The sequence below is a fragment of the Mustela nigripes genome, chromosome 6 (genome assembly GCF_022355385.1).
Source record: "Mustela nigripes isolate SB6536 chromosome 6, MUSNIG.SB6536, whole genome shotgun sequence".
NCBI lineage: Eukaryota > Metazoa > Chordata > Mammalia > Carnivora > Mustelidae > Mustela > Mustela nigripes.
This window is the reverse complement of record NC_081562.1, coordinates 123,824,549-123,852,285: the sequence shown is the minus strand read 5'-3', so window position 1 is coordinate 123,852,285 and position 27,737 is coordinate 123,824,549. Positions and strand designations below refer to the sequence as shown.

Sequence of the window (27,737 nt, the reverse complement as noted above, 5' to 3'; positions counted from 1 at the left end):
TTGGAGATGCACACAAAAATATTTGTAAATTAAGTGAAACACATCCAGGAACTTATGTGGGGATATAGAAATTATACCTCGATTAAAACATTAACTAAAAATGAGGGGAAGTATGTAGGGACATAGATGAAGTAACACTGATCACGCATTGATAATTAAGAAGCTGGCTGGCAAATCAGGTTCATTATACTATTCTCTTTACTTTGGTTAATGTTTGAAAACTACCATAATAGACAAAAAGGCTCTAGGAGTACAGTTAAACTACATACTGATCTGATGTGCCCCACAGCACTGGGTACCTAGCATGTCTTAAATGAATACTTATTAAGTTCATTAAAAGATTGCCACAAGAGGGGCGCCTGGATGGCTCAGTGGGTTAAAGCCTCTGCCTTCGGCTCAGGTCATGATCCCAGGGTCCTGGGATCAAGCCCCGCATCGGGCTCTCTGTTCTGTGGGGAGCCTGCTTCTTCCTCTCTCTCTCTGCCTGCCTCTCTGATCTACTTGTGATCTCTATCTAATAAGTAAATAAAATATTAAAAAAAAATGATTGCCATAAGATTTTTCAGTTATTGAGAGTAACACACGCAGTTGCCAAACACATTTTATTATTCCACTGAAGTTCTTCATTAGAACAAAAATGATCACAAAGTTGTTCCAAAGAATAGGTCCAGTTTATATGATTAAAAAATATTTGCAATCATAATCCTTTTTATGAAATGCGGCGTTATCATCAAAATGTGATAGTCATTAAGAATTTATCAAATAGATAATTCCATGTCAAATTCAATGACAGAGTATTCCTTAATTTATTTACCCTAAACTAAGATGAGCAGCTAACTCTGAGGTCTTTAGCCCAAGAAGGAGTGGGTGAGGCGTAGCCTGCTTTTTCAGCGGCAGAATGCTTCTGGAAAGGATGCTGAAGAACATGCTGGAGAAGACGGACCTGGCAAACAATAGAAGCACACAGATACAGATTTCTTCCTCGGAACCCTTACCAGTTTTCTAAATTCCCAGAATGACAAGGCTAAGTTTATATTTCTTTAAAAATGTTTAATCATTTTGTGTTTTATTAAGATTTATTAAGATTTTATTAAGATTATAGCTGTTACTTAGAATTCCTATCATCCCACAGAAAGTTCCTTGAAGTACTAGTTTTGTGCTAAACAGGAGAGCAAAAACATACCCTGTCACAAACACTACATATATATGTCCCAATAACTTTGAGGTTCTTTTACAGCATAAAGAGAATTATAATTTTCTAAAATAGTTACAGAAATAAAAGAATGTCAGTGGTTTGCAGCCTTTCCAAATCAAGGGCATGGATTCCAACTCATGCTGCTTCCTCATTTGTAATTTGACCCTTGGTAATAGACTGAGGCATCAAAGAACACACCACTTTCAACTAATTCTAGGATCAAAATGTGTATTTTTATCCAGTTATAAAATAAATAAGTCATGGAAATGTAATGTATAGCATGGTGACTAGAGTTAATAATACTGTGTAGCATATTTGAAAGTTGTTAGAAAGTAGATCTTAACTCATCAAAGTAAGTCAAGCAGAGAGAGTCAATTATCATATGGTTTCACTTACTTGTAGAGCATAAGGAATAACACGGAGGACACTGGGAGATGGAGAGATGGAGAGAAGTGAGTGGGGGGAAATCAGAGGGGGAGACAAACCATGAGAGACTGTGGACTCTGAGAAACAAACTGAGGGTTCTGGGGGGTAGGTAAGGGGTTGGTTGAGCCTGGTGGTGGGTATTAAGGAGGGCACGTATTGCATGGAGCACTGGGTGTGGTGTATCAACAATGAATTTTGGAACACTGGGGGAAAAAAAACTCATTACAAGAAAAAAATTTTGTAACTGTCTATAGTGATGTTAACTAGATTTACTGTGGTCATAGTTTCACAATATATACAAATATTGAATCATCATGTCATACACATGAAAGTAATATAATGTTACATGTCAACTATACCTCAACTAAAATATGCTTTTTGGTGGTTTTGTCATTTCCTTGGGTATTGACAAAGGAATGCTTGGTTCTGATAGAAAAAGGTTCACGATTATCTATAATAAGAAAGTACTAAGAGATCAAAGGGTATTACTGTATTACTAATATTTTAAATAGGAAGACTCATCATAATCAATATGGTGCTCTTAGAGCCCCTCTTAATTTCCCCAGGTGCTTTCTATACATCTCCTTTTATTGAAGTTACTTTTATACCTGTCTAATCTCACTTGCTAACTAAAAATCTCCCTGAATGCATTTTTCTATACTTCTTCATAGCACCTCACATAGATTCTCAAGAAATGTTTGATACAAGCAGGTAAATACAAGTTATATGTGTAAAGGGTTCCCTGTACAAAAGTTTAAAAAAATCTTTTTCCTTCCCTGCATGAGAATTAAACCACTAATTAACTTCCTAGGTCTGTTCCCCTAGTCACTCGATAAGACACTATGACAACTGCATATATTACCATATAGCATTGCTTAGGACCAACAAGCAGCTTCTGGATGGGAGGTCTGTAAACACCTGCCAGAATGCTTCAGGCTTTGTTTAGTGTGGTGACTTGGTACAAGGCAGATCTCTTGTGGGGACACTGGAAACGATGCCTATGGAGCTGTGACAAGAGATACGGGTGTCTATGGAACAGGAAGGTTTTAAGCCAGGGCTGCCCCTGCATCTTCCCAGGGTGGGCCTCGTCTCTGCACACCTGAGCCTCGCTGCTGCGCAGGGCTGCTGGCCTGGGTCAGCCCCAGGCCTCCTGCGAATGGGGAGCCTGATGCTTCCCTGCTGGTCAGCCTGTCCGTCCTCCGTCTGAGTTGGGTGGGGCCGAGAGCAGCCTGTGTTAGTCTTGTGAATCTGAATGTTCACTTGAACCAATGAAGACCTCTCTGCACCCACGGTGGGCAGTGCACCCTTACTCAGATATAATCTGGGGGAAGAGAAGACAACAAGGAACAAAAGATAGGGAAGGAAGGGAAAAGAAGCCAAGGGACAGCTAATGAAATAATGTTTCCTCTTCTCAGCTTAGGCTGACTTAACGATAAACACGGAGCCCTCCCCCTTCCCTTTCTCTTTAATACCATAGAAAGATTGCATTTTAAAATGTTCTGTTTTCTAAAGTGAAAACCTGGATTTGTCAGGCTAATGAAACTACCAAAATAAAAAGTTAATGCAAGTCCCAAATGAGAAATAGAGAAAACCAGGGGCGCCCAGGTGGCTCAGTCGGTTAAATGTCCACCTCTTGGTTTCCTCTCACGTCATGATCTCAGGGTCATGAGATGGAGCCCTGCATCTGGCTCCGTGCTCCGTGGGGAGTCTGCTTGAGATTCTCTCTCTCTCCCTCTGCCCCTTCCCCCACTCACACATGCTCTCCCGCACTCTCTCTAAAATAGATAAATCTTTAAAAGAAAAAAAAAGCAAATATAGTTTCTCTTTCATGCTAACTCTGATCACTTGGTTGTGACCACATACATGCTGTGGCGGGAATGATTCTGAGGTGGGACCAGGGTCAGAAAGAGAGCCATGAGCATCGATAACATCTACTCCAGTACACGACAGTGACAGCATGAGTTCCAAGGCCAGTCCTCTTCTAAAACATGCATTATGTGCACTACATTTTCAATAATTGATTATGAAGTATTTGAAGCATACAAGAAGGTCTGCAGGACAATACATGAACCTCCATGTACCCTCCAGCCAGCTTCAGAAATCAAATACTTCCAATAGCATTAGAGCCCAGAGTGAGTCTCCTTCCCTAACTCAGATCGCTTCCTCACCTCGAAGTAACCACTGTCTGAAGATAATGTTTATCATCTTTATTCATGTTGTTACTTTTATTATATATGCATGCATCCCCATGTGGTGTACAGCTTTGCATGTTTTGCACTGTATTTAAGGGGTGCTTGTCACATGCCTTTGCCACTGTCTTGTCTTGCCAAACATTATATGTGGGATTCATCCAGGCAGATTCATGTAGATTTCGTTCATCCCATCTTCACTGATGTCAGGATTAGTGGACCCACGTGGCTAGTGCCATGGACTATAAGCAAAAAGCTAATTCCCTCTGGAGAGATGCACCCTTAAATCAGGCTTCACTGGGGCATCTGGGTGGCTCAGTCGGTTAAGCATCTGCCTTCTGCTCAGGTCATGATCCCAAGGTCTCAGGATCAAGCCCCACATCAGGCTCCCTGCGTGGTAAGGAGTTCGCGTCTCCCTTTGCCCCATATCCCACTCATGCCCTCCCTCTCAAATAAATGAATAAAATCTTTGACAAAATCAGGTTTCACTGGATCTCAGAGATTGAAATCCACAAGTCCAAAACATAACCAATAAATAGCAGAATCAGACCCTCAGAAATTTGAATAATACAGATATAGGATAAACTGAATCTCTAAAATTTTAAATCCATTAAAAAATAAATTAGAAAATATGAGAAAAGAAGATTCACTGAAAAACAAAAAAAGGGAGACCAGGCAGCGAGAATTCTGGGAAGTTGGTACTGGCAATGGTCTGGTTTAGCATGTCTACATGCTACAAACAACATAAGTGTGCTTAAAATACAATACATTTAAATTAATAAAAATAAAGCCAGAAGACTCAAACATCTTACCTCTGAAAAATCATTCCTTTCTGCTTTTCTCACTGCGGACTCTGCCATCCAGTTCTTCAGTACATATCTAGGATTAACAGCTTCAGGGGGAAAAGCATGTTTTGGAACAATAAATTACTAAGTCCACACAGGCCATATGAAATTATGACACAAATTAGATAAGCTTTAAGAACGGTGCTGGAAGGTACAAATGAGACGAAATGATTGGCATCAGTCCATTTTTATTGTTTATAACAATGTACGCTGCTATGGTTTAGAAAACACTTTTTGGAACATTACGAGCAATACTGTGTTTGGTTTTTCTCTTCAGTGTTTCATCATTACTTTGGTTTCTTCACCATGTTCAGTTCCCTAAGCACTTCCTAAAGCACGGAGAAAGTAGTCAAGGCATCTGAATTAGGCCTTTTCGCCTAGGTGGAGGTTGGGGAAGAGAAGGAGCTGCTTTTAACATCTTTAAGCTCAGAATTCAGATCTGACTTAGTAGGACTGCTTAATATTAATGCTGCCAAAAGCAAACATGAAAGGTTACATGCAGGAAAAACTCTTTATAAATTTGTATTTTTGAGAGTAAACATGCATTTTGTCATTTTAAAGGAATTATAATAATGGCACATTTAGAAAAATTCCAGAAACTATATCTTTAGTTGAGATGAGCCTTTTTGAAAATATTTTATCCACTGAGTGGAGAGGAGGGATACTTCTCCCCACTAGCACAAAAGAAATTGAGTGGACTCCAGGAATCATCATTTTGTGATTCTCAAGTTTGCTGAGCTACTTGAATGGAGGAAATACACAAATTCTTTCAACTTGATTTTAACGATCTTCTAAGATATGACGTATAATTTAATGATATCATAAGAAGTGCCCTGTGACCCAGTGATTCTGTAGGAGCATAGTCTCTGAAAACAGATTTAAACATAAAAAGTTATTATTTAGGGGCACCTGGGTGGCTCCGTGGGTTAAAGCTTCTGCCTTCAGCTCAGGTCATGATCCCAGAGTCCTGGGATTGAGCCCCACATTGGGCTCTCTGCTTAGCGGGAAGCCTGCTTCTTCCTCTCTCTCTCTCTCTCTGCCTGCCTCTCTGCCTACTTGTGATCTCTGTCTGTCGAATAAATAAAAAATCTTTTTAAAAAATTAAAATTATTATTTTTAAAAAATATTTCATTTATTCATTTGACACAGAGAGAGAGATCACAAGTAGGCAGAGAGGCAGGCACAGAGAGAGAGGGGGAAGCAGGCTCCCTGTTGAGCAGAGAGCCCCATGTGGGGCTCGATCCCAGGACCCTGAGACCATGACCTGAGCCAAAGGCAGAGGGTTAACCCACTGAGCCACCCAGGCGCCCCATAAAAAATTAAAATTAAAGTTATTATTTATATTAAGGAAAACTAGAAACAATTTAAATACTTAGTAGGGGAATAGTTAAGTAAAACACTGCATACACTTTCTAAGAAATATTGTGCAGCCGTTAAAAATGTTACATTATAAAAGCAGGAGAAAATGCCTTGTTTACTTTTTAGCAAAAGAAAGAAAGACCTAAATTATACCATTGTTTGATTACTACTACATTTTTTTCCTAATGAACACTCACAGAAAAAGAGAGACTAGAAGTAAATGTATCAAAAAGTAAATAATAACTATGGGAAAATGGGATTTTTTTTTTTTTGGTCTATCAATTTGCATTTTTCAAATTTTAAAGAATTCATACAGTACTTGTTTAAAATAAAACACATATACACAGAAAATACATACAAACAAAAAGGAAACCAACATGCAAAGGGAATTGTGGAAATGCTTAGCATAGGCAGAGGGAGAGTGGAGTCTTCCAATGAAAAGTTTGACCAAAACTTTCATAGAAACCTAGGAATTTCATAGGGTATTTCATAGACAGGCATTTCATAGAAACCTAGCAATGAAATATTGTTAAAACATACTGGAGATCTCAGCTACAAAACAGAAGTGCTTTGGACCAAGTTATAAATATATAAATATGCATTTGTATATATATGTAAATAAATATACAAACTACTTGGAAATCAGAAAATTGTAGATCTGTTAAGATTCTTTGAGGAGTTATTGGATTCTGTACATTTTTTTACTTTTTATTTTTTAATGTTTTTTTAAAAATATTTTATTTATTTATTTGACAGATATCACAAGTAGGCAGAGAGGCAGGCAGGGAGAAGGGAAGGGAAGCAGGCTCCTTGCTGAGCAGAGATCCCGACACGGGGCTTGATCCCAGGACCCTGAGATCATGACCTGAGCCGAAGGCAGAGGCTTTAACCCACTGACCCACCCAGGCGCCCCGGATTCTGTACATTTTTACCTACTTGGGAACTTTCTCAACTTTTAATTTTAAGCAGTGGGTTATGAGGATTATGTCCACACACAAGCCCTGCCAGAGTTCCATGTAATGCGGTACTCCCTGATCCACTGGGGTGTCTCAAATTCTCTTTGTAGTTTTAGCTTTGAACAATGTGACTGTACAAAACGGGGGGCATGTAATAGGGGCTGAGTATATTTTTCTGAAGAAGCAAATTTAGTGCTGGAAGAGATTTAAAACTATGATTTACTGACTACATCATAATATAAATAAAGCATGTCATTGCTACCATCCAATTGGAAAAAATTAACAAATCAGAAAGTCAACAGACTCGATGATCATAAAACACTAAACTCTTCAAATTATTAAACACAACTAATCTCTCATAGGCTGGCAATGCAACTGGAAAATGGTAGTTCTATTTATCCTTTATCTAACTCAATAAAAATAAATCTTACTCTAACTATTAAATAGTTATTAAAATACTTGAAGAGAAAAATTATTATAAATACAGCATCTTCCATTGTTCCTTCTGTTTCCCTCTTTTTTTTTAATGTCCAGGAAGAAGAATTAAGAAGGAAATTTTTCTTTTATTCTATTATCTACAAAAGGTCAGGTCTGAAATATCTACTTGAGGTCACAGTTTAAATTTATACTACCCCCTTAACAGAGAGCACTTTCACCTTGATTCCCAAATGATCTTGCTTAATTTCTATCGAGAGTCCTTAGCACACAAAGGAAATGTCTCAGACTTGCAATCATACAAGCATTCTCTGTGTGTTCTTTTCCCAAAGATAAGTTTGTGCACAGCCAATCCCAGTCTTGGCCAATTCATTCTCCGTGAGCATGCCCTTTGCCAGATGACAGATGGGGAAGTCTGCGAACTAGGCCTGGGGTTGTATTTTCCAATGAGGCGCACACCCAGGATTTCAACATAGTTGGCCTGGAGTGCTAAAACACCTGTCCTAAGGATAAGCAAAGTTCTCCTGAGCATGTGCCACACATTCACAGCTAGGCACAAAGAAAGCAGAATTATGCAGATGCATTTTCAGACTCACAACCAAGTTGGGTTTTTTTGCAGATGCGGCTGTTTTAGAGCTTTTTAAAACCTCCCCCCAGCAATATAAGCCCAGTCATATAATGCGGGAGCCACAATGGCTATTCTCAGGGCACAGTAATGACAGGAATAAAAAGCATTTATGAAACAAAATTTTACTGTGATCTTGTGCTGGGTGGGCACTATGTGACACAGAAGAGAAGTGATCAATGCCCTTTGGTGGTTTATGATCATAGAGTTATTTGGAGGCTTAAAAATAATAAAGTTTATAGAGTTGAGTTTTTTTTTTTTTTTTTAAATCTAAGACTAAAACACTCCTCTTTGATGTTCCCTTTGCTTGTAACTTGGAGCATTTACAAAAAAAAAAAATCTAAAGCAAATCTTCCCCTGGAATCCCTGGTTGGCTCAGTATGTAGAGCATGCAACTCTTAACTGTAGGCTCGTGAGTTCAAGCCCCATGTTGGGCGTGTATACTTTAAAAAAATCTTCCCCTAACCTACTATTGATTTTTTAAAATGTTTTGAAACAACATGCAACAGCAATATATTTTTAGTCTTTGGGTTTCTAAAAAACATAGTCATTCCAGTCTATTAAACAAAGATATTGAATGTACTCTATACTAACGTAATAGCTGATACGTACTGAGTACTTACTATGTGCCAACTACAATCTCCCTGATTTTGTGCAACAATCCATGATGTAAATGCGTTTTACAGATGAGGAAACAAAAGTGAGGTCAAATGGATAAAAATGTTTTAAAACTGGACTGTCCTGGCACCTCTGTGGTTCAGTCATTAAGCACCTGACTCGGGCTCAGATCATGATCCCAAGATCCTGGGATCGAGCCCCACATCCGGCTCCATGCTCAGTGGGAAGCCTGCTTCTCCCTCTCCCACTCCCCCTGCTTGTGTTCCCTCTCTTTCTGTCTCTCTTTGTCAAATAAATAAATAAAATCTTTAAACACACACACACACACACAGTACTGTCACAATTGCACAGTTTTAATTTAGTTTTAAAAAAAATCACTGTATACTAGAAATGAATGAATTTTGTTATATAAATTATACCTCAATAAAGCCACTAAAAAAGTATATACACACCAGAAAGAGAAAAAGAGGGATGAAGGAATCAAGTGACCCACTTGATAACATCTAGGAAATAGAGAGCTGAACCAGAGCTCAGGTACAGCTGGTCCAACCCCAGAAGCCAGGCCATGCTGCCCCTCTAAAAAAAGAAACTCAGGTCAAGAGGTGAGAAATGAAGACTCTGTAAGGGAAATCACGAACAAGACTTCCTACACTGGGCACTCTTCTTAGATATTTTATTTCTTCATGCCTGTTCAGTTCAATTCCACATCCCTGGACACACTGCTACATGAATTTGTGCAATTTCTTACATATTTGCATTTTCATATCTATCTATCTATATATATGTATCAAAATATATAGTAATAAGTACCTTTAAAAAAATAACGGAGCTGTCATTATGAACTTTTCTCAGACCATTGCTCTTTGTAGAAATTTACGTTTCTCCCTTCCTGGAGAACACACTGTTTCAGCATTCCTACTTCTCTAGAGTAACTGACAGCTGCAGCCTTGAGTTCATTACATTCCTCATTAACCACCTCATCCATCGTGCCATAAGCAAACAAATCCAAATACTCAAGATGGCCGCCACATGTGGGTCTTTCGATTTCTTCTTTCTCTTAACTGCTGAGCGTCCGCCTTCTGAGCTGGCTTAAGAATTCTGTGTGACTGCACCTGTGGCTGGCAACGAGGTGGCTGGCAATGACATCCATGCTGAGCCCCAAATAGATCACTCACTTCCCTGGAAAAGCTAAACTTGGTTTTATTTCTATGATAATGCCCTGAGCTCAAGAAGGAATCTCATTCCGTAACGTGACGTGGAATGTGAGCGTCATCCTTATTTCATCCCCACGGTTCAGCCACCCTGACGACACGCACCAGCTCTCTAGACGAGTCCTAAGGAAGGCAACAGGACTCAAGGACCTTGGACCTTCTGTCTGAACTTCTTTGATCTCGTTAGAATCCGCACTGCGGAAAGAACTAACTTCCTTTTTGTTCTTCTCCAATCCTAGTGTGAAGTCACATGATAAACTGAAATCGATATATAGAGAGGATTCCTCTTTAGGGCCATCAATTACTGGATGCATATTATGGCCCATGCACTGTACCAGCAAACTTTACATACATCATCCTTCATCATTATAACAACGCCGCAAAATATCCCCATTTTACAATAGCTAAGGGCCCTGAAACTCAAGAGTTAAGTATCTTTCAGATCATACAGCTAAAAGGTGGCAAGAGGAGATTCATCTGCCAGATCCCCAAACTCACATTCTTCCCATCATAACCCAAACTACCTTGTCTCTCTACCATCTCTTAGGACAATACTATTTTTAACATCGACATGCAAATTTACTAAAAGTGAAACTGTTATACTCCGTTAAAGGTCATTTAGAAAAGCCTGTAGCTGACACTTCAACTCAACTAAAATACACTCAACTAGAATTATTCTAGTTAAAAACAAGCCAAAAGGGTGCCTGGGTGGCTCAGTTGGTTAGGTGACTGCCTTTGGCTCAGGTCATGATCCTCGAGTCCTCAATTGAGTTCCACATCCAGCTCTCTGCTCAGTGGGGAGTCTGCTTCTCCCTCTGACCCTCCCCTACTTGTGCTCGCTCTCTCAAATAAATAAACAACATATTAAAAAAAAAAACCCAAACCCAAACCAAAAAACAACCCTCAGTTGTTACTCAAGTAATTACATGCTTTTATGTGATAATCATTAAAGTTGAAAAAAATCAAAAGGTTTACTCACTTGTCATTCTTTTTCTTCTTTCAGAATCTGAGTCATTCATGTTACTAATAAAGAATAAAACAAAGGACAAAATTAACCATTGTCTCCTCATATCCTCTTTTTAAAAGGATGGGAATTATTTCACAAGACAAATATTGGGGTGAAAAAACATTTAAAAATCACATTGGGGGGGCGCCTGGGTGGCTCAGTGGGTTAAGCCGCTGCCTTCAGCTCAGGTCATGATCTCAGTCCTGGAATCGAGTCCCGCATCGGGCTCTCTGCTCAGCAGAGAGCCTGCTTCCCTCTCTCTCTCTGCCTGCCTCTCCATCTACTTGTGATTTCTCTCTGTCAAATAAATAAATAAAATCTTTAAAAAAAAATTAAAATAAAATAAAATAAATCACATTGGGGGTGCCTGGGTGGCTCAGTTGGTTAAGCAACTGCCTTCAGCTCAAGAGGTGATCCCAGAGTCTGGGGATGGAAACCCACACTGGGCTCCTTGCTCAGTAGGGAACCTGCTTCTCCCTCTCCTATTCTCCTGCTTGTGTTCCCTCTTTCACTCTCTCTCTGTCAAATAATAAAATCTTTTTTTATTTTTTTTTAAAGATTTTATTTATTTATTTGAGAGAGAGAGACAGTGAGAGAGAGCATGAGCTAGGAGAAGGTCAGAGGGAGAAGCAGACTCCCCATGGAGCTGGGAGCCAGATGCAGGACTCGATCCCGGGACTCCGGGATCATGACCTGAGCTGAAGACAGTCGTCCAACCAACTGAGCCACCCAGGCGTCCCAAATCTTTTTTTAAAAAATCTCATTGAGGGACACCTGGGTGGCTCAGTGGGTTAAAGCCTCTACTTTCGGATCAGGTCATGATCCCAGGGTCCGGGGATCGAGTCCCGCATCGGGCTCTCTGCTTCGGCGGGAAGCCTGCTTCCTCCTCTCTCTCTCTGCCTGCATCTCTCCTTCTTGTGATCTCTGTCTGTCAAATAAAAAATCTCACTGAATCAGTGTCTGAAAGGAAGACAGGAAATACTGAGTTTGATTAAAAAATATATAAAATACTACCTTGTTTATTTAGCTAATCCCCAACCTTTTATTTTTACAAATTAAAAAGTTTTGTCAAAAAAAATCTAAATTGTCTGATACCTTTATTTTAAATAGTTTTCTGAAAATAATTCCATTTTTTCCTTTTCTTGATTAATCATGTTCATCTGTACAAATAGCCATCAGGGGCAATTAAACTGGGAAGGGCTATTTCTCTCCATCTCTCCCTTCAGAGGCCACGACCTACAATGTCTTTACTCCCAAGTTTGTTGCTTCTACTTCACTGTAATTTATGAAGCAAAGTAACTTCCTTTTTTTTTTTTTTTTAAGATTATTTATTTATTTGACAGAGAGAGAGATCACGAGTAGGCAGAGAGGCAGGCAGAGAGAGAGGGGGAAGCAGGCTCCCTGCTGAGCAGAGAGCCCAATGCAGGGCTTGATCCCAGGACCCTGGGATCATGGCCTGAGCTGAAGGCAGAAGCTTAACCCATTGAGTTAAGCTTAACCCACAAAGTAACTTCTCACAAAGGTATACGATGTGACAATGAATAGGTACTGGCTAGAAGCCTGGGGAGCTGTCCTCAGGGCTTCAGGGCATGGGTTCTCCGGGCCACCGGGGAAGCAGTGTTATCAGAGTTGAGGTGAACAGACCAGTGCTGTCTTCATGGGTGGGGTGTTGCCACGGACACCTCAGCAGGTGCAAAGTACCCAGGAGTAAAAGGGAAATGTTGGGCCTTGGGGCAAATAATACATTATATGTAAAATTAAAATGAAAAAAAAAAAGGGAAATGTTAGAAAGTTGAAGGAAAACTTGGTGGGTTGCCTCTGCCAAATATGTCACATGCTTTTTCAGAAGGGCTTAGATTACCTTACCTCTTCAGTCTCAAAAGGTACTGGGATACCCAGGCGGGAAAAAGCTGGTGCTCTGAGATCATCTTCAGTGCCCAGAATTGCTAAATGAAAATGTGGTAATAGGCAGCTCATTATGTGAATATTAGTGGTTTATTTTAACTTCATGTTCCTTTATGTTCCTTAATAATAACTTGTAATATTCAGATTTTTTAAGGCATGCTAGTTTAAATAGAAGTAGTCCTAAAATAGAATATGTTTTTCTTTTCTTTATATAACCTTCCACTCTAAAATTCTAATTCACGGAAATTCACGTAATGGCATGATTTAAGATAAACCAAGTCTTTACAGAGATTACACGTGAGTACTTATGTTATCCAAAAGCCTCCCTTTAAATAACATATAATTTACTTTAAAAAACTTAATTCACAACTGCATTTTATTTTGTCACCCATGAATTCATTCAGCAAATATTTATAGAATGTCAGTGCTGTGCTGGGAAATGTCAGGTGGGACGTTTATAAAAATTAATAAGACACGATTCCACTCCTGGGGTCTATCCAAGAGAAACGAAAACACATGGTCACACAAAAACTTGTACATGATGCTCAGAGCAGTATTTATTCACAATAGCCAAGAAGTGGAAATGACCCAAATGTCCATCAACTGGTAAATGGATCAGCAAAAGATGGAATAGCCACACAGTGGAGTATCACTGAGCGACAAGGAGAAAAAACTGCTGATACAGTCACGAGATGGAGGAACCACAAAACTCAGCTAATGAAGAAGCCAAGTGCAAAAGACCACATTTTGTATAATTCCTTTTATAGGAACTGTCTAGAAAGTGAAAACCTGGAGACACAAAGTCAATTAGCAGGTGCAAAGTACCTGCTTTGGGTACTAGGAGTGGAAACAGAGATTAATGGCAAATGGGCACAAAGGATCTTCTTTATAGGGTGATGGGCGGACAGTTCTAGAATCAAATCACGGTGATAAATGCCCAAATCTGTAAATTATAAAAAATCACTGCATTATATACTTAAGGCCAGTGGGATTTTATGGCATGTAAATTCTACCTCAATACAATCTGTTAAAGAAAACTTAATTAAGAGAAAACAAAATGTCACAAATGACTACCTGGGGAACGATGAGCTCCTCTAACTGGCTTTGAGTAATCTCGCTGAGCTGCCGAAATGTCATAGTAAAATCAGCTTCTGTCTTCTCCATGAGCTAATGAAAATAATTAAATTTCTCAATCTCAAGTCTTCAAGAAGATGCTGATTCGTAATTCAAATGTCGGGGGAAAAAAGATAAAATGACAAACTTACATGTAAGAGAAATGCAATTAAATCCTCATCACCCTTCCTGTCTCCAAGTAGCCCCAGTTTGGCTTTGAACAAGTCTCTAAATCTGAAAGAGAAATGTCAGTTCAATTCAAATCTCCCTATTTTAAGAATTGTTCTCAAACCAACCAGGATGCTTTAATATCTCTACTCAAAAGGACAAACCTTGTGTAATAAAGAACAGGATACCCCTCAAGAATCTGAGCGGCTCTACGGGGAGAAAAAAGGAAGGACAGTTAAACTTGATCAAAATTAACGCTCTTGAATTATGTTTCATAAGAACGTGAACGTCCCACATATTAAATAAAAATACGGCAATTACATTTATCAATTTCAATTCATATATTTCATAAAAATATGAAGATTAAAGCTTTTTTTGTCTTACAATCTTATTTTTATTGAGGTAAAATTTGCATATAGTGAAATGCATGAATGTTCATTGTACAATTCAATGAGCATTCTGAGAGATTAAAGCTTCTTAACCTTAAACTCATCTTTAAACAGATTTTCTTGTTTTCTTTTTTCTTTTGAAGATTTTATTTAAATTCGTTGAGAGAGAGAAAACACAAGCAGGGGGAGAGGCAGAGGGTGAGGGAGAAGCAGACTCCCCACTGAGTCGGGGGGGTGGAGCTTGATGTGGGGATGGATCCCAGGACCCTGAGATCATGACCTGAGCCCAAGGCAGACCTTAACCATCTGAGCCACCCAGGCGCCCAACAAATTTTCTATTTCTTAATATTCTTAAATGTTTTTTTTTAAAGATTTATTTATTTATTTGACAGACAGACATCACAAGTAGGCAGAGAGGCAGGCAGAGAAATAAGGAGGGGAAGCAGGCTCCCTGCTGAGCAGAGAGCCCGATGCGGGGGTTTGATCCCAGGACCCTGGGATCATGACCTGAACCAAAGGCAGAGGCTTTAACCCACTGAGCCACCCAGGTGCCCCGTTACATGTATTTTAAATCATACAAAAGCTCAACTCATTCTGAAGCTGCCGTCTTTACCTTACTGACCTCATCCCACGTAAATTTTTCCCCCACACACCTGCTCGGGGACTTGGCACAGGCTGTTCCCTTGCCCGGAGCACTCTTCCCCCAGGTATCTGTGTAGTTTGCTCCTGTGACTCCTTCAGCCCTCTGCCCGAGTGAGGTCCTGACCATCCTTTTAAAACTGCAAACGTGGCTCCCTTTATTCCCTATCTCCTGCTAGTGTTTCTCCATTGTATTCATCTCCTTCTCATAAGCTATGGAACTTATTTATTCTGTGTGACTCTCTCTCCCCCCAGAAGCAAGCACCGCACGGGCCCAGCTATCCTGCTGTTTGATTCCCTGCTGTCCCCTTAGCACTTAGAACAGTGTCGGGCACATACTGAGCACCTAAGTATTTGTTAAGAAAATAAATGAACTCTACAAGGCAAGAGGGAGAGAAAATTCATGGAGACAAGGGTGACTGCTTAATGAATATTGTTTTATATTGCTTCGCTTTTGAACTATGATGTATTACCAATATATCTTTAGTTATATTAATTAAGGAAACCATAGGTGGTATATAAAAATTTTATCTTTGTCGTAGTAATCTTTTTTTGTTGCCTGGGGTTAATGAAATTACTCTATGTTTTGCCTTCCGCTTAGGATCTTATACTGGAAATCCAATTTTAGATTTGGGGGACAGGTGGGGGAGAGAATGAAAAATATGCTTTATCTTCTAGCAAATACATTAGGGACACAGAAATTATTTCCTTTTTTTTTTTAGATTTTATTTATTTATTTGACAGAGAGAGAGAGCACAAGCACTGGGAGTGGCAGGCAGAGGGAGAAGCAGGATCCCTGCTGGGCAGGGAACCAAATGCAGGGCTCTATCCCCAGGACCTCAGGATCATGACCTGAGCTGAAGGCAGACACTTAACTGACTGAGCCACCAGGTGCCCTGAGACACAGAAGTGATTAAAATGTGACCCTGCCCTCAAGGAGTTCAATGCCCAGTGGTTACATCAAGAAATATCTTAACATTCTATATAATTATTAACATACCTTGATTATTATTCATGCTTATTCATATACATATGCCAGATATTTCTCCTTTTTTAAAGATTTTATTTATTTATTTGACAAAGAGAGAACACAAGAAGGCAGAGCAGCAGGCAGGGAAGGGGGTGCTGAGCAGAGAGCCCGATGTGGGACTCAATCCCAAGACCCTGAAATCAGGACCTGAGCTGAAGTCAGAGGCTTAACCCGCTCAGCCACCCAGGCGCCCCCATATGCTAGATACTTCATTTTGAGTAACTAATTATAAACACTACAATGTTGTCTATTTATTATTTATTCTATTGTTTAAAAAGGCAACCATGTACCCTTTTTTCTTCAGCCTGCATTCAGAAGGAGAGATGACAAAATAGTCAAGACTCTGAGATTAAAAGTTCAGCTTTATTATTGATAAAAGCTAGTCTGGAAAATATGGCTTACGTCTATGGATCAATCGGCATGTTAATGTACTATACCTAAATTAGGAAGATTTATTCTCTCAACTACTAGAATAACAGTTACATCTATGCCCCCCCCCCCATTTGGGCACACTCCTGTAAAATTTTCATATAAAAAAGCAGAAAATGTATGCTTTCTCTGGTTGGGCAGATCTCCGAAAAGAGAGGTATTAATAGGATGAGCCACACAGGTTTAAGTTCCTCTCCCAAATTCACCAAACTAGTCATTAACCCTTCATCCCCCAGAGAGGAATTCAGTGGAGCCAGAGAAGGACTGTGTACTCTCATGAAGCCCTGCCCCTCTCCCAACGGGAACCACCCAAAGGGGGATAAGGGATTTCCTTTAAAAATCTTCAAGGCCAGGGGCGCCTGGGTGGCTCAGTGGGTTAAGCCTCTGCCTTCGGCTCAGGTCATGATCTCAGGGTCCTGGGATCGAGTCCCGCATCGGGCTCTCTGCTCAGTAGGGAGCCTGCTTCCTCCTCTCTCTCTCTCTGCCTGCCTCTCCGTCTACTTGTGATCTCTGTCTGTCAAATAAATAAATAAAATATTAAAAAAAAAAAATCTTCAAGGCCAAACCCTAAACCAGAGATGTCAAAGGAAGATGATGGTTCAAATGAATTTTTGGTGCCTGCCCTTCCCTGCTCTAATTTAGCTCCTCTCCTGGGCCTCAGAGCTGGTAGGGCCTGGAGGAGGCAGCAGGCCTGGAGGGGCTGAGCAAGGCTGCAGGCCCTCACTCTTGAGGTACAGCATGGCTGAGCAGAGCAAAGACATCAAGGGCCCTACCTGTTTAAATGTTACTGGAAAAAATTAGTGGGCTCCCTGGTTTCCACGAGGCTGCAGGAGAGCTGCTAAAACATCTCTACCCTGAAGGTAGGAGAATGCTAGCCTTGGCTGCTGAGGAGAGCTGGGGGCAGAGAGACAGCCTACAAGAGGCCGAGTGGAAAGCTAAAAACTTGCCTGCAGGTCCTCTGCCAGCCGTGAAAGGGGTACCACGGCTTAACCGGAGCAGAGCCCCAACAGAGAGGCAAAGCAAAATGACGCAGTGCCCAAGCGTTCTCCTCTCATAGCCAGAGAGAGCAGAAACAGGAGACCCCCAGAACGGCTGGCTCAATGGAACGGCTAGTGGAGACAGACACCACTATGAAAACAATAGTAAGACCTTTCAGGAGAATAAACTGTGCCTCAGTAGACCTTCTGGAACTCCAAGACAGTATTTCAGGCTACAGAATTCAGTGGGTGGATTGAGGCAGAAGACGGTTACTCCTGAGACTCAAATTAAGTGGCCTAGGAAACCGGGGAGAAGAAATACCACAAAACCTACACAAAAATGCACAGAAATGGAAAGCATAAGGGAAAAGAAAAAATAAGAGACTTGGGGACAAATGAAGAGGGATTCATACCAAGAATGGAGTGCCAGAAGCACAAAAAGAAGTGACCGGAAGAAAGTCAACAGTTAAGCAAAAGCAGAGATTTCCCTCGCTGGGTACGTAGCTGCAGGCGGAGAAGCAGAAGCACTATGGGTGCCAGAATAAGGGGTTTTTCGGAAGGATTTGACCTTCCGTGACTGTGGGAGCCGGTGAAGAAGGATGTATCGTCCTGTTGTTTCTGTGTCTGGTTTGGGGGCCAACGCTGGCAGCGAGGAGAGGACAGAAAATTGGATGGGAGACCGGAGACAGTGAAGACCAGCCAGCATCTGCCCGAACCGAAACCCAAGTCTGTCCCTCAAGGGTCCAGGCTCCGCGGTGCAGGCCAGCTGCCATCAGCTCGTGCCCCTCACCACGGGGCACTCTCTGGCTCTCTCCCCACACCAACACCGTGGACCAGCAGATGGACAGATGGACGGACAGCAGTGTGCGCGAGCGGCAGTGGGGCCTGGCTGTAGGCCGGCCTTCTGGGCGCAGCCATGCCACTGCCTCACTCCCGCCTTCCAGATCCTGCAACGCAACCCGTAACCACACAGGGAAGGGAAACTTGGACCAGGGCGGCTGGGCTGATACAACGGAAGGTCCCTGCACTCAGATGGCTCTATGATTAAGTCCTGGCTGATGGGAAAGGGGGGAGGAGATGTGAACAAACGCTGATATGTGTCCTTCGATAGAAAGGACTTGCCTCTTCTCCACGCTGCCACTCAGAAGTTGGGTGTTCCAGATGGTGCCCCATCCCGGACCCTGAGGACTTCAGCAGTGAATGGATGGAGAGATGGAAAAGTCAAAGCCATGAGAGCCATGACTCTGAGACTCAGCAGAGTCCCCACCAGCCCTCAGTAACCAACCTGCATGCTTTTCATGGGAGAGAAAAACCATGTCCCTCTTGTTCAAACTACTATTATTTTGGAGTTCTGTTACATAGGAGTGAATCTATAATCTAGTGCCCTGGTCTCAGTCATCTGCCTGAGTAAAATAAAAATAGTAACGGTTATGCAAGAATTCGGAAAATACATCACCTCTATACCCCACTAAGGGAAATAATAGAGTAATTGAAACAGAGACTTCGAGATGAAACCCTGAATAAAAAGCAGTGGCCAGCAGTGAAATGATTAGAAATGTGGGCATGTGCAGGTAGGGGAAGCGCTAGGGCAAAGACTTATGATGGCAGAGATACACTTCCTATGCTTTGTAGAAAAACCTACAACAGTCTGAAATTCAAAATACTAAGCTACCTTATTAGCAAAAGCTGGCTGTTGGGTTCTTAGAGGTAAAAAGTAAAAGAATTCTGAGTCTCACTGAAAGGGAGGAGAAAACTTATATAAGTCAATAGAATCTTAGTGAAGGAAAAGTACTTGGAAACTCATTTTCCCTAACAGTAGAGAAAGTGGCAGGAAAAGGAAGATAAGTACCAGCAGCGGTGGAGAATACAGCAGTTTCCAAATCAAGGTGGGGGAGTGATGAATGAGCTTCTCAAATCATAAATAGATAAGGAAAGCCAGTGGGGTGGCAAGGAACTGATACATAAAATAGAGATAAAGCAGAGTATAAGAGTATAAAGTATACTTTATAAAGTATAAAGTATAAAGCAGAGTATAAGTATACTTATAAGAGTATACGATAAAATAAGATAAAATAAAATAAATCAATAAACGTAAATCAATAAACGTTGTTACAATAAACGTAAACAGCCTACACACTTCTCTTAAGACCGAAACCATCCCACTAAGTTAAATCCTGGCTATATGTGTTGTTTGCTTTTACAAGAAACATACTGTAAGACAAATGACAAAGGTAGAAAAACAAACTGAGACTCGAGGCAAATCCAACAAAAAGAAAGCACGAATTGCAATATTAATATAAGATAAATTGAAGTTTGGAGTTAAAAGGCTAAATCAAGATAAAGGGCATCATGGTGTTAGGCTAAAAGGCACTTTTTTTTTAAGGAAATATAAGTAAAAACCAGTGTGTACCAATAATGTAATAGCAAAATATTAAAATTTAAAACCATCAGAAAAAATTACTTAGTAAAAATACAATTAAAGTGGGAGATTTTAATACATATCTCTAACGTATCAAATTTATCAAATAGATAAAAAAATAGAGTCTTAAAGGCCTTGAATAATACACTCAATACACTCAATTTGATATAGTAAAACCTTTGACTACAGATGCACAAAATTCATTATTTGGGGTGATAAAGAAACCTTAATACACTTTAAATAGCATATTTTACCAAACACATATAAAAATATATGAATAAAATGAGCCCAATTATTAGATATTAAGAAAAGCAGTGATAAATAACCCTTAGATCAAAGAAGAAATACGCTAAAATTTCACAACACCTAAAAAGCAATAAATAGGAAAACGCTTCATCCTAATAACTGGGAAAAAGTCAAAACTGTACTAGACAAAAATACAGTTTGAAATGGCTTCATTATTTAAGACTAAATATTAAGATGGTTTTTAAAATGTTAGCTTGAAAAAGTGATCATTATACAAATGCAATTTCATACAGGTTTACTTAGTGGATCTTGGATTTACTCACAGCTTCTTTTGCCTAGGATCCAGTAATGGATTTAAAGCTTGCAACAACTTATTTAAATTAAACATCCCAACATTGGCCTGATTTCCTATTTTATATCTTCGTTCATCATCAGATGTGTTTGGGACAAAATCTGTTTAAAATAAAAAATATTAGCCTTTATAAAAATTTTATTTATTTAGAGGCACCTGGGTGGCTCAGTTGGTTAAGTGACTGCCTTCAGCTCAGGTCATGATCCTGGAGTCCCAGGATTGAGTCTGGGATCAGGCTCCCAGCTCCATGGGGAGTCTGCTTCTCCCTCTGACCTTCTCCCTTCTGATTCGATCTCACTCTCTCGCTCTCAAATAAATAAATAAAATCTCAAAAAAATAAATAAAAATAAAAATAAAAACAAAAAAAAAAGACTTTATTTATTTATTTAGAGAGAGACAGTGAAAGAACACAAGCAGGGAGAGTGGGAGAGGGAGAAGCAGGCCTCCTGCTGAGCAGGGAGCCTAACTCGGGGCTCGATCCCAGGACCCTGGAGGATGCTTAACAACTGAGCCATCCAGGCGCCCATTACTAGTCTTTTATAGTGGAGATAATTGTAATAAATGTCCTCTCCCTTCCTAAGTTTATATTTAAGCTTAATAAATTTATATTCATTAGATATGTTTACATTTATTAAATCTTTCTGAGGTTAAACATTTAACTAAAAATTAACATAAACACTATCCATACATATGAAATTCTTTTAAAATATGAATATTTGCCTAATAGAGGAATGTATTTCTACTATGTAAGAATTTTCGGGTGATCAGGGGCGCCTGGGTGGCTCAGTCTCTTACGCATCTGCCTTCAGCTCAGGTCAAGATCCCAGGGTCCTGGGATCGAGTCCTGAATCCAGCTCCCTGGTCAGTGAGGAATCTGCTTCTCTCTTTCCTACTCCTTCTGTTCCTTCCCTTGCTCATGCTTGCTCTCTCTTGCACTCAAGTGAAATCTTAAAATATATATATATATATTTTTTCAGGTGATCATAAATGTCCTTCAAACCCCACCTCAAGTATCACACCGTCCACAAAGCCTGCTTGGCTCGCTCCTTGCAAGGACTGTGTTACTATGGCCTCCATTTTATAGGTTGGTAACGTGAGAAGTTAAGTAACTTGTCCAGGGAAGGGCACCGGGCCACCGTGGCTCAGACGCCAGAAGTCAAACCTGCATCTGTCTCACACAGGTTCCCTACTGCCTCCCTGTCATCTTCTCTAATATTTAATTCCTTAAGGGCAGAGACCGCAAAAGGCTCATTTTTTGTTTCCTATAGCACCCGGAACATTCAGTACTACATAAAGTGACCATTTTATGAATGAACCCAATTCTTTCTACTACCTCAACTCTGTATTAGCTATAACAACTTATCTAAAATAAACCTGTAATCATTTTTTGGTGAAATAAGATATATGTGTATATACGCATACATATTTACATATTAATCACACATACCTGGGTTATAGGCTTCCATAAAACCAAATGGGCCGTAGTCGATTGTAATGGATAACAAACTGAAGTTATCAGTATTACAAACACCTGAAACCACAACAAAAAGATTCCAAAAACACGGTAATAAAATAATAAAGCATTTTTAAATGTATGAAATTATCAAGAATAGGAAAATGGAAATGCATTTGTTTTGGAAGTGAAATAAAATTGAGTTATCAATTGAAAGTTTAACTGGTGATATCAAATACCTAATATATATTAAAACTACATCTTTTAACTAAATTTACCCTTTTGTTTTATACCTCACCCCATAAAGATTTCAAATACTACAGAACAAAAGCCCCCCAAGAAATACAACTTCTGGGCGCCTGGGTGGCTCAGTGGGTTAAGCCGCTGCCTTCGGCTCAGGTCATGATCTCAGAGTCCTGGGATCGAGTCCCGCATTGGGCTCTCCGCTTGGCGGGGAGCCTGCTTCCCTCTCTCTCTCTGCCTGCCTCTCCATCTGCTTGTGATCTCTCTCTGTCAAATGAATAAATAAAATCTTTAAAAAAAAAAAAGAAAGAAATACAACTTCTTACTTATCCTCAATTTCTTGCATTTGTTTAAAAATATATACGTTACTCAGAATGGAAGTGAAACTAGTAAAGGAATAAGATGAATTTATTTCCAAAGGATGGGAAAAGGGTAAAATATGGATGTGCACCCCCATTACAGTCCTCAGCTGCAGACCCTAGCAGAAGGAGGAGGGAGTGTGCCCTCCCGAGCAAGGGGGCTAGGCCTGGTGGCCAGAGTGTGGCGTAGGAGGAAGCCGGGGAATGGATACGCCAGCCTAATACAAGATATTTGGCAACTGTGTCCACTATCGGGTTTCAGTGTTTTTCAGAGCAAGATGGCCCTGTTTATCTAAATGTTAAATGTACAGACTCTCTAACCCAGCCATCCCATGTTAGGGGTCTGTCCTCAAAAGTTGCCTTCAGGAATATGAAGATACAGTTGCAAGGTAGTCACTGTGCCATGGTTCCTAACAGCAAAAACTCTAACACCTACCCTGTTCTCCCTACCCCAACCCACTCCAAGAGAGATACACAGAGTATGTGTGTGATCAGCTAAGTGGATTTCAAGAATTTTTTTCACTGTGGGATTCCCTTTAGGTATTCATCTAGAGACATTAGAACTACATGATTCGTTTTTCAGTTATTCTTAGTTCAAGCAGATATTCCTTCCTATGCAACACACGCTAAATGGTTTCAAACACACAAGCCAGCCCTGTTTTTTACAGGAGGTGTATGAGTATCATCCTAAAAGAGCCCAAAGATATTGATATAAAATGGTTAATAATGATTACCCTGGAGAATGGAATTTACACTCACTTCTGAATACTTTCAATTCCTTTTTTTAAAGATTTTTAAAATTTCTTCGAGAGAGAGAGTGAGTCAGAGAGAGAGAGAAAGCATGACCAGGGGAAGGGGCAAAGGTAGAAGCAGGCTCCCCACCGAGCAGGGAGCCAGACAAGGACTTGATCCCAGGACCCTGCGATCATAACCTGAGCCTAAGGCAGCCACTTAACCGACTGAGCCACCCAGGCGCCCTATACTTAGCATTCTTTACCATAAGCATGCAGTGCTTTAATAATTGAGATTTAAAAAAAAAACAGTTTTAAAGCGACCAAAATATATCATGTATCCATGTGGTTGAAAACGTTTAAGGCTGGGGCACCTGGGTGGTTCAGTTGGTTAAGCATCCAACTCTTGCTTTTGAGTCAGGTCTCGATCTTTGGGATTGTGAAATCAAGTCCAGCTTCCAGGGTCAGGCTCTGCACTCAGCGTGGAGTCTGCTTGTCCCGCTCCCTCCTCCTCTGCCCCTCCCCTTCTGCCTGTTTGTGCGCTCTCTCTCTAAAATAAATAAATAAGGGGCGCCTGGGTGGCTCAGTGGGTCAAGCCTCTGCCTTTGGCTCAGGTCATGATCCCAGGGTTCTGGGATCGAGCCCCACATTGGGCTCTCTGCTTAGTGGGGAGCCTGCTTCCTCCTCTCTCTCTGCCTGCCTCTCTGCCTACTTGTGATCTCTGTCGGATAGATACGTAAAATCTTTAAAAATAAATAAATATTTATTTTTTATAAATTTAATATTTATAAATATATTATAAATTATAGATATAAATTATAAATACAATATAAATATATTTATATTATATGTAAATATAAATATAAATTATAAATATAGTAATATAATATTTATAAATATATTTATTAATTTAAATATTCATTTTAAATAATTTTATTATTGTTTTATTAATAAACTATTTTAATTAAATATTTAAATAATTTATTTAAGATAGTTAAATAAATAAAATCTTTTTTTAACAAAAAAGAAAGTCTTACAGGTAATAACATCCTCCTTGAATTGAGGATGCTTGTTCTATCTTGTGCATACCGTTCCATTCAAAACCATTTTAAACACAAGAAAATTGCTTCTCTGTTGCTAAAAACAAATTCATACGTCATAAATGTTAAGCTCATCAGCAGGAATGTTTTGAAGTACACAAAAATGGAGTGTTCTGCTTCAACAAATTAACTCTACTTTCTCATCAGTAGATGAGAAACATCAGTAGATGACTTACCATGAGCAAAACCAACAGACATCCACAAGGCAATGAGTTGTGCCGTCTTTGATACCACAATAGAGAAAAACTCCTAAAATAAAATTCAGAAATTTTTAGGATCTTCTGCTAAGTCATGAGGAGAACATGGAAAGAATTCAGGATCTCAAAAGATGAAAAAGGAATGGAAATTAACAAATGTAAGAAAAAAATGGAAGAACGTGGAATTAGTCACTGAGAAATAATATATAAAGGCCCAGACATAGTATTATTACTAGGCCTTCTCCATGTCCAATAAGAACAGGAAAAGCATTAGAATTCAGCACAAGGGAGTTAAATATAAGCAAAGTAAGTTCTTAAACTTTGAAATGAATCACAAAGAAAAATAATGGAATTTCCTTCGCTGTGGCTGCTAAGAGAATAAGGAGGGTTATGAAGACCAAATCATTTCCACAAGAATAGAAAATCACATTTTCCTGTTATGTATTGTGTTTATTTTAGAACCACTACTACTACAGAAATATCTGTATTTACTACGTAAGATCAAGTTACAAAACATGTGCAAAACATCACGTCCAGAGTCAGGAGGTAGTAGCACCTGTTCTTTTTCTCTGGATACCTTTCAAACAAAACAACTTTCTTATCTGTGTCTGTTTATGAAGTGGTTCACCTTCCCCTCACCTAACAAAATGTTCAAAGTGCACTCCATTTCCTTTCCTACCTACCCAGTCAAGTTCTAAGTTGTAACCGTTGATGTTGGCGGGCCAGGAGAGAAAACCGATCATTGACCTTTCTCTTTACAAACTTACCACATATCTGTTAGGTTCTGTGGCCTTTACTGAGGGGAAATGCTCCTGTATGATGAAGTCTAGTAACGTCCTAGAGAAAAGAAGGAGAAAGCATCAGCATTCCCCCATATCAAATTATCTAAATACACCCTTGACATCCAGGAAGCCATTAGATTCAAGCTTCAAATTTTAAGAATTAAAATAAGATTTTACTCTAAAAAAACCAGCCATAGAGAAATACTTCCTCAATACCAGTCAAAACGGGAAATGAGTTTCTAAGACAGTATTAGATTCCGCCATGTGTATTATAAATGCACACCTACTGTATGCCCCCCCAGGTGCACGTACTGGGAGAAAGGATGCCAAGACCCAGATCCAGAGGACCCAAACCTCAAAGCACACAGAGCCCATCAGGGAGAAGAACACACGAAGAAATAATGACATTACAGGGCACCTGGGTGGCTCAGTGGGTTAAGCCTCTGCCTTCGGCTCAGGTCATGATCTCAGGGTCCTGGGATCAAGGCCTGCATCGGGCTCTCTGCTCAGCGGGGAGTCTGCTTCTCCCTCTCTCTGCCTGCCTCTCTGCCTACTTGTGATCTCTCTCTTTCTATTTCAAATAAATAAATAAAATCTTTAAAGAAAAAAAAAAGTTTCTTTAAGAAATAATCACATTACAGTGTAACACATCCAATAACAGACTATAAATGTTGCACAGATAACAGAGCAGGGAACAATTATTTATGTCTGCAAGGTCACATAAGGCTTCACAAATGGGGGATGGCAAAAGGCTGTCCAGTGTTTGAAGTTATTTAAGTTGTCTGTGTATCATATTTTTTATTCCCTATTTAACTGACTCATCAACTAACTATAGTGTTGAATGTATTGGATAAGAAAGAAGCCATAAAAAAGACTGGGGGTTGTAGATGTGACTAGGGAATTATTAAAAGCCAGTCAAAACAAAAGGAATGGATTAGAGTTTGTGTATATATCTATTTTTATAATCATTTAATAATTTAATCATGTGAATAAGTACTTGTATGTCAAGAATTGTTGCAAGCATTTGGGAAACTAAAAGGGATATATATGTGGTTACATGAGCCGATAGATTTTTAGGAGGCGGCGGTCACTAATCTACATCAAATGTCAGAGAAATAAGTGAACTATTATGGAAGTGCTACCACCAGATGGGACAATTTCAGTGACAGCGTGAATCCAAGCAGAAGGGACCAAAAAACTTCCCATTTGGGAAGTTAGAAATAATGCCCAGTGAGTGCAGACAACTCTTCTCAACAAGTGAGATGACCAGGAGCTCAGTGAACATTTGCTAAGTAAGAGACTCGGAGACGGCTCTGGCCAGTGTGATGACTTCTCTACTCTGCTTCCTCATTTTCCTCGGGGCTTCTCTCCCTGAATCCTTCACGGCCCAGGCATCGGGACTTCCTGCCCTAACACCTACAGCACAGGATCCACATCCCAAAGGACTCAAGTTTGCCTAAGAGAATCTATGTGACTTTTTAGAACTTTTTCCAACTGTGTTATCTTAACAAAAGGAAGCAGAATTCCTCTTAAAGAAGGAAATGTTTCTGTCTGAAGACACATCTTGTTAAATTAGTCTGAGGAGGGCACCTCAATGGCTCAGTGGGTTAAGGCCTCTGCCTTCAGCTCAGGTCATGATCCCAGGGTCCTGGGATCAAGCCCCGCATCGGGCTCTCTGCTCAGCGGGGAGCCTGCTTCCTCCTCTCTCTCTCTGCCTGCCTCTCTGCCTACTTGTGATATCTGTCTGTCAAATAAATAAATAAATAAAATCTTAAAAAAAAAAAAAATCGGCCTGAGGAAGACGGAATTGTGTAAGTAGAGACGCCGCAGGCACTAAGACATCACAAAATACTGGAAGCTGTACTGTGTGATACAAGGGCAAGAATCCGTTGCTTTTGCTCTTTTGAAGCCATCATCCTCTGTGCTCCTTGCAGAAAAACTTCAGTGAGACACATTCTGTTCTTAAATGCTCTATGTACATTTGCCTGTTTGTTTGCTTGCTTTTGTCCTTTTGAAGGGGCTGAGTTTCAGCAGTGGGTCAACCCAGAGCAAAATAGGCATCTCACAGGTGTCAAAACCGCAGTCTGGGGAAGAGACACGAGAGTGAAGACACGCTCTGGGAACCCACAAGTTGAAAGGAGATCTTTTATCTCTGAAGACTGTGGATCTGGGGGAAGTTGAATCACTTCTACCCAGGGCTCTGAATGGCACCAGGCCCTCAGCTACAACTGGGCTGCATACCAGATTAAAAATTCCTTGGGCGCCTGGGTGGCTCAGTGGGTTAAGCCGCTGCCTTCGGCTCAGGTCATGATCTCAGGGTCCTGGGATCGAGTCCCACAT

The 27,737-nt window shown here is 40.2% G+C and overlaps 1 protein-coding gene across 5 annotated transcripts in view; it reads right to left on the bottom strand.

Moving 5' to 3' along the window:
• The window catches only part of LOC132020081 (protein adenylyltransferase SelO-like), a 44,941-nt gene that overhangs the window by 5,532 nt on the left and 11,672 nt on the right, over positions 1-27,737 (bottom strand). For 2 of the 5 annotated variants that reach the window (XM_059404148.1, XM_059404150.1), the window contains 11 exons: positions 25,383-25,452; positions 24,595-24,667; positions 21,980-22,063; positions 20,504-20,633; positions 14,216-14,260; positions 14,036-14,117; positions 13,845-13,937; positions 12,732-12,811; positions 10,839-10,882; positions 4,623-4,702; positions 589-943 (listed from right to left, as the gene is read on the bottom strand). In XM_059404148.1, coding sequence (XP_059260131.1) covers positions 821-943; positions 4,623-4,702; positions 10,839-10,882; positions 12,732-12,811; positions 13,845-13,937; positions 14,036-14,117; positions 14,216-14,260; positions 20,504-20,633; positions 21,980-22,063; positions 24,595-24,667; positions 25,383-25,452 — 904 coding nt within the window. In that variant the 3' untranslated portion in view covers positions 589-820. Of the gene's footprint in view, positions 1-588; positions 944-2,495; positions 2,943-4,622; positions 4,703-10,838; positions 10,883-12,731; positions 12,812-13,844; positions 13,938-14,035; positions 14,118-14,215; positions 14,261-20,503; positions 20,634-21,979; positions 22,064-24,594; positions 24,668-25,382; positions 25,453-27,737 lie in introns of those variants that run through there. The other 3 variants (XR_009404916.1, XM_059404152.1, XM_059404151.1) reach the window with 3 other exon arrangements.